The 11,546-nt window shown below is 47.6% G+C and overlaps 1 protein-coding gene across 1 annotated transcript in view; it reads left to right on the top strand.

Moving 5' to 3' along the window:
• The window catches only part of LOC111958330 (protein AF-10), a 79,723-nt gene that overhangs the window by 47,924 nt on the left and 20,253 nt on the right, over nt 1–11,546 (top strand). Inside the window, exons 7-9 of the mRNA XM_070437168.1 lie at nt 6,366–6,461; nt 6,849–7,170; nt 8,418–9,092. Coding sequence (XP_070293269.1) covers nt 6,366–6,461; nt 6,849–7,170; nt 8,418–9,092 — 1,093 coding nt within the window. The remainder of the gene's footprint in view (nt 1–6,365; nt 6,462–6,848; nt 7,171–8,417; nt 9,093–11,546) is intronic.

Raw genomic sequence — 11,546 nt, 5'->3', positions numbered from 1 at the left:
ATTGATTTAACTGCTTTGTCCTGTCAGCTACTGTAGATTTTAACCTGCTGTCCGGTAGCTACTGTAGATTAACCTGCTGTCCTGTAGCTACGCAGAATTTGAACCTGCTGTCCTGTCAGCTCTGCCAGATTAACCTGCTGTCCTGTAGCTCTGAGGTTTAACCTGCTGGTCTCTGTAGCTGACTGCAGGTTAACCTTGCGTCCTGTAGCTACTGCAGGTTTAACCTGCTGTCCTGTAGTGGTACTGTACGATTTTTAACCTGCTGTCCGTAAGCTACTGTAGGTTACCTGCTGTCCTGTAGCTACCTGAGGTTTAACCTGCTGTCCTGTAGCTACTGTAGGTGTTTAACCTGCCTGTCCTGTAGCTACTGTAGATTTAACCTGCTGTCCTGTAGCTACTGTAGATGAACTCTGTGTAGTAATTTACTGCTGTCGTAGCTACTGTAGATTTAACCTGCTGCCTGTCCTACTGTAGATTTAACTGCTGTCCTTAGCTACTGTAGATTTAACCTGCTGTCCTGTAGCTACTGCTAGATTTAACCTGCTGTCCTGTAGCTACTGTAGCATTTAAACCTGCTGTCCTGTAGCTACTGTAGGTTTAACCTGCGTCGTCGCTACTGTAGGTTACCTGCTGCCGTAGCAACTGTAGGTTACCCATCAACTCAGAATGTAACTTTGTATCATCCACTGATATTGTAATATAGCCTACTGCAAAATTCAGCTGAGCTCCGTAGACTGGTCTTCCCAGGCTGTCTGACGCTTGCTGGGATCCCTGTCACCTCTGATCCTGCTAAGACATGTGCATAGTGCATAGTATTGGCTGTACTACAGGGCACTACAGCTACACTACAGGGCTGCACTCAGGGCTGCACTACAGGCTACACTACAGGGCTGCACTACAGGGCTCACTACAGGGCTACACTACAGCGGCTACACTACAGGCTACACTACGGGCTTACACTACAGGGGGGCTACACTACAGGGCTACACTACAGGGCTGTAACAGGGCGCACTACAGGGCTACACTACAGGGCTACACTACAGAACTGCACTACAGGGCTGCACTACAGGGCTACTACAGGGCTGCACTACAGGCTGCACACGGGCTGCACTACAGGGCTGCACTACAGGGCTGCACTACAGGGCTACACTACAGGGCTTGCACTACAGGGCTACACTACAGGGCTGCACTACAGGGCTACACTACAGGGCTGCACTACACGGGCTCCACTACAGGGCTCACTACAGGGCTGCACTACAGGGCTGCACTACAGGGCTACACTACATGGCTACACTCCAGGGCTACACTACAGGGCTACACTACAGGGCTGCACTACAGGGCTACACTACAGGGCTACACTACAGGGCTACACTACAGGGCTCACTACAGGGCTACACTACAGGGCTGCACTACAGGGCTACACTACAGGGCTGCTACAGGGCTGCACAGCCTGCGGGACCTGAGGGTCCCCACAGAGATCATTGCGGCGCGGTCTGCATTTTTCTTGCTGAGGTGGGAGCTGGCGGTCAGACAGACGACTTTGGATGAAAATATTTTTGTTGTCCCACAGATTATTTGTTAACAGTCCTCTTTCTGCTTTGTATGCATTGCCTACCTATTGTATTTTTTTTTTAAATGCGTTATTCACACACTTAAATATTTGCGGCTTCATCTTAAGTAGCCTACCTCCCTAGTTGGGTGTGGCCAATTGTGTGCCGCCCTATGGGACTCCCAATCACAGCCGGATGTGATTGTAGCCCTGGATTCGAACAGGGACTGTAGTGACGCCTCTTGCACTGCGATGTAGTGCCTTGACTGCTGCGCCACTCGGGAGCCCTAAGGTTGGCTATATCCTGCAGGACTTCGCAAAGCGTAGCGTGGTCATCATTCTTTCTGCTTCCAGTTCAGCAGCCACACCTGTGAGATCAGGTGCGTGTGGGGTCCCAATTAAATAGAGTAGGTTATAGCCTGTGTATGGGCGGAGAAGCATGGGACAGTTATCTTTCAAGGAAATGTACTCCCTAAATAGTCCTATGATTAGTCATATAGTTTACTACATTGCCTAGAAATAGGCCTAACTAATGACACCCATTTCTCTCTGAAAATCTTCCCACTCCTAAAGGTAGGCTATAAAAATAGCTCAAGAGAAAGTGCAAGTCCTCCATTCTGCTCTCTTCAACTACATCGAGCACATTGGCTGATATAGACCAGTATTACAATGTACGGGCCATGTGAGAATCTCAGGTAATTTAACCTATTTCTGAAATGATGTTTGCGCATTTGATATTGCCTGTAGGGTGCAAAATTGCTGGAACCGTGGCTGACAAGTGAGCTGCGTACACTACGCCTAAAATAACATTGCGGGACTGATGGTGGATTTGGGAGCAGTTCTTGCGGACAGAAAGCCAGCAGTTGCGGGCGGGATGAAGACGTCGGTCTGGGCAGACCTCTACTGTGCACCATGACAGCAAAGCCTGTAACGTTAGAGCTGTTCATTACTGCCAGTGGGAAAAGTAGGGAATTAGCCAGGGAAACTGACAGAACAATAACGTTAAATTGCCTACTGACTAATAAAACTAACATTGCACGAAAAAAACGTCAGAATATTCAACGTAAATCAAGTTTGGCTGATGGTTTCATCGTTTTGATTCAGGACTAGTGAGATTGTTATCCACTGATATTTGCTCACATTGTATATAGACTTATTTTTTTTCACTGTATCATTGACTATAGGTTTGTTTTACTCCATGTGTAACTATGTGTTGTTGTATGTGTCGAACTGCTTTGCTTTACTTGGCCAGGTCGCAATTGTAAATGAGAACGTGTTCTCAATTTGCCTACCTGGTCAAATAAAGGTTAAATAAAATAAAATAAATAAAAATTGATGCAACAGAATAGATTACGTTAACCAATTTTTGTCCAACTCACTTTCGAACAGTAGATCAACTGGCGAAAGCTAGCCAAGATCATTTACTTCTGAAACGGGACAAAACAAAGGCACAAAACATTTCCGTACAAACAACAGCTGTTAGCGATATGAAGTGTCTATTATTACTATCTATCTGACAGATAACTAGAGGCTAGCGCTGACCTGGCCCTGGTAGCTGCTAGTGTAGTTTATTCATTCACCTCAGTCGAGAGGGGATGAACATTCAGCTAACCTTACATATCAGTGACAATACTAACTCAGCACTGCTAATAAAACACTCTGTTTTTTCTGTTAAGTTAAACGCCAGTTACCTTGGCCAGCTACATCAGTCAACTAAATATTAGCCAGTCTCTGCTCTGCTTGGTTTTTACAACTCGCTGAAAGACCAGCAAAACATACACACTGAACTATGCTCAACTCACGCGTGCTGATCCAGCCAAGACAGCAAAACATACCACACTGAACTATGCTCAACTCACCGGTGCTGATCCAGCCAAGACAGCAAACATACACACTGAACTATGCTCAACTCACCGGGGCTGAAAATCCACTACAGGGCTACACTACAGGGCTGCACTACAGGGCTACACTACAGGGCTACACTACAGGGCTACACTACAGGGCTGCACTACAGGGCTACACTACAGGGCTGCACTACAGGGCTACACTACAGGGCTGCACTACAGGGCTGCACAGCCTGCGGGACCTGAGGGTCCCCACAGAGATCATTGCGGCGCGGTCTGCATTTTTCTTGCTGAGGTGGGAGCTGGCGGTCAGACAGACGACTTTGGGATGAAAATATTTTTGTTGTCCCACAGATTATTTGTTAACAGTCCTCTTTCTGCTTTGTATGCATTAGCCTACCTATTGTATTTTTTTTTTTAAATGCGTTATTCACACACTTAAAATTTGCGGCTTCATCTTAAGTAGCCTACCTCTCCTAGTTGGGTGTGGCCAATTGTGTGCCGCCCTATGGGACTCCCAATCACAGCCGGATGTGATGTAGCCTGGATTCGAACCAGGGACTGTAGTGACGCCTCTTGCACTGCGATGTAGTGCCTTGGACTGCTGCGCCACTCGGGAGCCCTAAAAGGTTGGCTATATCCTGCAGGACTTCGCAAAGCGTAGCGTGGTCATCATTCTTTCTGCTTCCAGTTCAGCAGCCACACCTGTGAGATCAGGTGCGTGTGGGGTCCCAATTAAATAGAGTAGGTTATAGCCTGTGTATGGGCGGAGAAGCATGGGACAGTTATCTTTCCAAGGAAATGTACTCCCTAAATAGTCCTATGATTAGTCTATAGTTTACTACATTGCCTAGAAATAGGCCTAACTAATGATCACCCATATTTCTCTCTGAAAATCTTCCCACTCCTATAAGGTAGGCTATAAAAATAGCTCAAGAGAAAGTGCAAGTCTCTCCAATTCTGCTCTCTTCAAACTACATCGAGCACATTGGCTGATATAGACCAGTATTACAATGTAAGGGCCATGTGAGAATCTCAGGTAATTTAACCTATTTCTGAAATGATGTTTGCGCATTTGATATTGCCTGTAGGGTGCAAAATTGCTGGAACCGTGGCTGACAAGTGAGCTGCGTCACATACGCCTAAAATAACATTGCGGGACTGAGGTTGGATTTGGGAGCAGTTCTTGCGGACAGAAAGCCAGCAGTTGCGGGCGGGATGAAGACGTCGGTCTGGGCAGACCTCTACTGTGCACCATGACAGCAAAGCCTGTAACGTTAGAGCTGTTCATTACTGTCAGTGGGAAAAGTAGGGAATTAGCCAGGGAAACTGACAGAACAATAACGTTAAATTGCCATACTGACTAATAAAACTAACATTGCACCGAAAAAAACGTCAGAATATCAACGTTAAATCGTTTGGCTGATGGTTTCATCGTTTTGATTCAGGACTAGTGAGATTGATTATCCACTGATATTTGCTCACATTGTATATAGACTTATTTTTTTTCACTGTATCATTGACTATATGTTTGTTTTACTCCATGTGTAACTATGTGTTGTTGTATGTGTCGAACTGCTTTGCTTTATCTTGGCCAGGTCGCAATTGTAAATGAGAACGTGTTCTCAATTTGCCTACCTGGTCAAATAAAGGTTAAATAAAATAAAATAAATAAAAATTGATGCAACAAGAATAGATTACGTTAACCAATTTTTGTCCAACTCACTTTCGAACAGTAGATCAACTGGCGAAAGCTAGCCAAGATCATTTACTTCTGAAACGGGACAAAACAAAGGCTACAAAACATTTCCGTACAAACAACAGCTGTTAGCGATATGAAGTGTCTATTATTACTATCTATCTGACAGATAACTAGAGGCTAGCGCTGACCTGGCCCTGGTAGCTGCTAGTGTAGTTTATTCATTCACCTCAGTCGAGAGGGGATGAAACATTAGCTAACCTTACATATCAGTGACAATACTAACTCAGCACTGCTAATAAACACTCTGTTTTTTTCTGTTAAGTTAAACGCCAGTTACCTTGCCAGCTACATCAGTCAACTAAATATTAGCCAGTCTCTGCTCTGCTTGGTTTTACAACTCGCTGAAAGACAGCAAAACATACACACTGAACTATGCTCAACTCACCGGTGCTGATCCAGCCAAGACAGCAAAACATACACACTGAACTATGCTCAACTCACCGGTGCTGATCCAGCCAAGACAGCAAAACATACACACTGAACTATGCTCAACTCACCGGTGCTGATCCAGCCAAGACAGCAAAACATACACACTGAACTATGCTCAACTCACCGGTGCTGATCCAGCCAAGACAGCAAAACATACACACTGAACTATGCTCAACTCACCGGTGCTGATCCAGCCAAGACAGCAAAACATACACACTGAACTATGCTCAACTCACCGGTGCTGATCCAGCCAGCCTTCCAGAAGTCTTGCCTTTACACCGCCTGTCAGCCCGCTCTGAGGTGTCCGTGTGGTCCTAAAGCACTCTGTTGCCGGTTCTTGTATTACATTGCAATGATAAAACTGGGGGGGGGCAAAAATGCAATTTCAGATTGGGGGGGGGGGCATGACCCCCGTCCCCAGTGAAAGTTGCGCCGCTGCGTGTGTGTGTGCATGTACCTACATGTACGTGTGCAACTGAGGGTGTAAATTGAGTTTTGAGGGGTTTAGGCCGTGGATTGGGTAGAATCTCTCACTAGGAAGACAGAAAACCAAGTGTCTGCTAAATGGCAGAGATTTGAAACTCTCTTCTGTCTTAAGCACTTTGTGGTTATTTTATTTTCATTGTGGTAGAACCAACCTTTCAGCTCAGACCGGGGAAGTAAAGATACATTTTCTCTTTCTCTCTTTCATAAGAGGTGCCCAACCCAAACACTCATATGTCTCATCCTCTACTTTCTTGCCCTTCCGTAATGCTTATCCCTCCCTTCTCTCTCTCCTCAGAAACACAAAGAGAGGGAGAGACACAAACCCAAACACAAGAAGATTCTAGAGCTTTCCTCCACCCTCGCTCCAACTCCCATGGTCACCTCAGACAAGGTGAGCCCACTCCTCCTTTCCGCCCTGCTTCTCCCTCTCTTTCTCTCTGTCTCTCCATCTCACTCTGTGGGTTTAATGTGAGGTGAACATTGACTAGCTCTGTTAGGCATTAGGGCTGGACTGACCTCTGTCATGCTCCACTTCTCCTCTCTCTCCTTTCCTTTCTTCTCCACTCCTCCTCTCCTTTGCTTTCCTCTCCACTCCACTCCTCCTCTCCTTTCCTCTCCACTCCACTCCTCCTCTCCACTCCTCCTCTCCTTTCCACTCCTCTCTTCCCTCATCTCCTTCCCTCCCTCTCCTCTATACTCCTACACTACACTACACTCTTCCTCTCCTCCCTCTCCAATCATCCTCTTCTCTCTCCTCCTCTCCTCAACCATCTCCCAGAGCTACAGCAGCGGTGGTGGAGGAGGAGTCTCCTCTTTGCCCACCTCATCGCAGAAGCGATTGGATGACAGTGCCGCCCGTTTCACCACCGCCAACTTCCAGGAAGTGCCTGTGCACTCCGGGAGTACTAAGGATGCCCCCCCCACGGGGTCAGAGAGCAAACAAGGGTCTGAGGTCAAACAGGGCAAGAAGAGCATTAGCCATGGGATTGGTGTTCAGCGGGGACGCAAGTCCCTCACACCTGGGAAGCCCCTCCCCTCTGCTGTGGTCACTACAGCAACCTCCTCCACTGCCGCCTCCTCCACTGGAACCTTTCATCAAGGTGAGTTTGATACACTGTTTACGTCTGTACGTGTGTTTATGTGTTTGTGCGTGTGTTTATGTGTTTGTGCGTGTGTTTGTGTGTGTGTTGTGTTTGTACGTGTGTTTGTGCGTGCGTGTGTTTGTGTTTGTGCGTGCGCGTGTTTGTGTTTGTGCGTGGTTTATGTGTTTGTGCGTGTGTTTATGTGTTTGTGCGTGTGTTTATGTGGTTTGTGCGTGTGTTTGTGCGTGTGTTTATGTGTTTGTGCGTGTGTTGTGTGTTTGTGCGCGTGTTTGTGCGTGTGTTTATGTGTTTGTGCGTGTGTTTGTGCATGTGTTTGTGCGTGTGTTTGTGCGTGTGTTTTATGTGTTTGTGCGTGTTTTTATGTGTTTTGTGCGTGTGTTTGTGTTTGTGCGTGTGTTTTGTGTTTGTGCGTGTCTTTATGTGTTTGTGCGTGTGTTTGTGCGTGTGTTGTGTTTGTGCGTGTCTTTATGTGTTTGTGCGTGTGTTTGTGCATGTTTGTGCGTGTGTTTGTGCATGTTTGTGCATGTTTTTGCATGTGTTTGTGCGTGTGTGTTGTGCGTGTGTTTGTGCGTGTGTTTTTTGCGTGTGTTTGTGTGTTTGTGCGTGTGTTTATGTATTTGTGCGTGTGTTTGTGCGTGTGTTTGTGTGTTTGTGCGTGTGTTTGTGTTTGTGTGTGTGTTTGTGCGTGTGTCGTTTGTGAATGCCTGAGTCTGTGTGTGACAGTTGTTGGATGTTGTCCAGAGTGCCAGCAGTAGTGTATGACCATCTCCCTGGCTAGATCCTAGCTCCTGTAATCTCTGCCACACACAAACAACACACACAGAGACACTAGAGAGGGACGCTCAGACGCCATCAGTCTCCCTTGACCTCTGACCCCTTATGGCAGCGTGTGTGTGTGTTTCAGCCTTGAGGGGGCAACTGGAGGTCTGACGTGTTGTAAGTTGCATCTAGTGGGAAACGGGTCTCCCAGTCCAACTAGAGACTGAGGAACAAGGAGATGACTATTAGAGATTCTCCCAGTCCAACTAGAGACCGAGGAACAAGGAGATGACTATTAGAGATTCTCCCAGTCCAACTAGAGACTGAGGAACAAGGAGATTACTATTTGAGGGAAAGAGAGAGAGAGCAAAAATAACTATGTTATCTGTTACTGGTGCTTCCATGTGTCTGGCAGTGCCAGAGGGTGTGTGTGTGTGTGTGGGTGTGTATATTAAGTCTGCAAACAGCTTCTCCTCTCTCTCCAGCCCTCCTGCTGTCAAATAAGACGTCCTCCACCGTGACTCCTCCCACCTCTGACTTTCTGGGCTTCTCTGATCCGTTGCTGCGCTCTGGAGGCGGGGACTCCTTCTCCCCGCCCTCGTTCAGCCGTTGCCTAGTGAAGCCCAGTGAGCTCACGTCCTCGGAGGGCATGGCGTCGCTCAGCACCTTCGGTTCCATGATGTCGCTTCCTGCCAGCGGTGGCGTAGCCGGCGGTAAACTGTACGAGAACTCTCACAGCGAGCCAACGGGGAACGTTGCTGCCACGGCCGGCTACAAACGCTCCTCATCATCCTCCTCTTCCTCTGCTGCCTCCTCCTCTGGGCCAGGGATGGGGGGAGAAGTAGGAGAAGAAGGAGTGAAGGGAAAGAAGAAGAGAGGAAACTGGAGGAACCGATATGGACCCTGCTTCAATGCTCCTGACGGCATGGCTACAGACGGAGCTGAGCACCACACAGCACCGCTACCTCTCCCCTCATCGTCCTCTTCTCTCTCCTCCACCTCATCCTCCTCTCCTTCCCCCTCCTCTACCAGCGCTCTGCCAGGCCGGCCCGGTGGAGGAGAGAGAGGAGGTGTCAGCAGTGGGATCCAGAAGTCTCCTTCCTTACTGAGGAACGGCAGTGTGCAGATTGATGGAGTCACCTCTACTCCTTCTGGGATCGGTAGGATCCACACACACAACCACTTTCCTCACTCTGTCTTTCATTGCTCTTTCTATTAAAGCATGTTTTGTATCAGCAGCCGTGTAATGCTGTGGTGGAGACTGATGACTTGCCATAAAGCAGTACAGGGCTAAATGGGCGAGAGCTGCCTAAGGGTTGAACAGGCAATTAGAGGCTGTTGTAGTAGACTCTCCCTATTGGAGAGGAGGGGAAGGTTAGAGTGCTGTGAACCCTGCTGGACAGCACGTGTGTGTGTGTGTGTGTGTGTGTGTGTGTGTGTGTGTGTGTGTGTGTGTGTGTGTGTGTGAAGTGCTCTCTGTCTCGTTTCATCTTGTGTTCTGTTTTTTGGCAACCGTGTCAATGCTTTGGAGTTCCCTTCTGCTGCAGGACATGTCTATTCCCTTCTGCTGCAGGACATGTCTATTCCCTTCTAAAAAAAAAGAGAGAGATGGACATGTCTATTCCCTTCTGCTGTAGGACATGTCTATTCCTTCTGCTGCAGGACATGTCTATTCCCTTCTGCTGCAGGAACATGTCTATTCCCTTCTGCTGCAGGACATGTCTATTCCTTCTTACTGCAGGACATGTCTATCCCTTCTGTGCAGGACATGTCTATTCCCTTCTGCTGTAGGACATGTTTATTCCCTTCTGCTGAGGACATGTCTATTCCCTTCTGCTGAGGACATGTCTATTCCCTTCTGCTGTAGGACATGTCTATTCCCTTCTGCTGCAGGACATGTCTATTCCCTTCTGCTGCAGGACAATGTCTATTCCTTCTCTGGCAGGACATGTCTATTCCCTTTCTGCTGGGACATGTCTATTCCTTCTGCTGCAGGACATGTCTATTCCCTTCTGCTGCAGGACATGTCTATTCCTCTGCTGAGGACAGTCTATTCCCTTCTGCTGGCACATGTCTATTCCCTTCTGCTGCAGGACATGTCTATTCCCTTCCTGCTGCATAGGACATGTCTATTCCGCTTCTGCTGCAGGACATGTCTATTCCCTTCTGCTGTAGGACATGTCTATTCCCTTCGTCTGTAGGACATGTCTATTCCCTTCTGCTGCAGGACATGCTATTCGTCTGTAGATTGTCCCTTCTGCTGCAGGACATGTCTATTCCCTTCTGCTGTAGGACAATGTCTAATTCCTTTCTGCTGAGGACATGTCTATTCCCTTCTGCTGAGGACATGTCTATTCCCTTCTGCTGCAGGAACATGTCTATTCCTTCTGCTGCAGGACATGTCTATTCCCTTCTGCTGTAGGACATTGTCTATTCCTTCTGCTGCTAGGACATGTCTATTCCCTTCTGCTGCAGGACATGTCTATCCGCTTCTGCTGTAGGCATGTCTATTTCCCTTCTACTTGAGGACATGTCTATTCCCTTCTGGCTGCAGGACATGTCTTTTCCCTCTCTGATGACTGTCTATCCCTTCTGCTGGCAGGACATGTCTATTCCCTTCTTGCTGTAGGACATTGTCCTATTCCCTTCTCTGCAGGACATGTCTATTCCCTTTCGCTGTTGGCATGTGCTATTCCCTTCTGCTGGTAGGACATGTCTATTCCCTTTCTGCTGCAGGACATGTCTATTCCTCTGCTGTAGGACATGTCTATTCCCTTCTGCTGTAGGAACATGTTCTATTGCCCTTCTGCTGCAGGGACGTTCTATTTCCCGTCTGCTGAGGACATGTCTATCCCTTCTAGCTGCAGGACGATGTCTATCCCTTCTGCTGTAGGACATGGTCTATTCCCTTCTGCCTGTAATGGACATGGTCTAATTCCTTCTGCTGCAGGACATGTCTTTCCTTCTGCTGTAGGACTGTCTATTCCCTTCTGCTGCAGGAAATGTCTATCCCTTCTACTGGCAGGAACATGTCTATTCCCTTCTCTGTAGGACAGTGTATAATTCCCGTTGCTGCAGGACATGTCTATTCGCCTTCTGCTGTAGGACATGTCTATTCCCTTCTGCTGAGGACATGTCTATTCCCTTCTGCTGTAGGACATGTCTATTTCCCGTTCTGCTGAGGACATGTCTATTCCCTTTCTGCCTGGCAGGACATGTCCTATTCCCTTCTGCTGCAGGACAATTTCTATTCCTTCTGCTGTGAGGACAATGTCTAATTCCTTCTGCTGTAGGACATGTCTATTCCCTTCTGCTGCGAGGGACATGTGTCTATTCGCCGTTCGTGCTGGCAGGATCTATTCCTTTGCTTAGCTCATTGCCCTTCTGCTGTAGGACATGTCTATTTCCCCTTGCTAGCTGTAGGACATGTCTAATTCCCTTCTTGCTGTGGAACATGTTCTATTCCTCTGCTGCAGGACTGTGGCTATTCCCTTGTGCCTGCAGTTGACAGTCTATTCCCTTTCTGCTGCAGGACATGTCTATTCCCTTCTGCTGCAGGACATGTCTATTTGCGATCCTTTCGTTCGTTTCTCTTTTTTCTCTTAACGCTCTCA

This window comes from Salvelinus sp. IW2-2015, linkage group LG34 (genome assembly GCF_002910315.2).
Source record: "Salvelinus sp. IW2-2015 linkage group LG34, ASM291031v2, whole genome shotgun sequence".
Lineage (NCBI taxonomy): Eukaryota > Metazoa > Chordata > Actinopteri > Salmoniformes > Salmonidae > Salvelinus > Salvelinus sp. IW2-2015.
The sequence above is the reverse complement of the archived record's forward strand: the minus strand, read 5'-3'. Positions and strand labels throughout refer to the sequence as shown.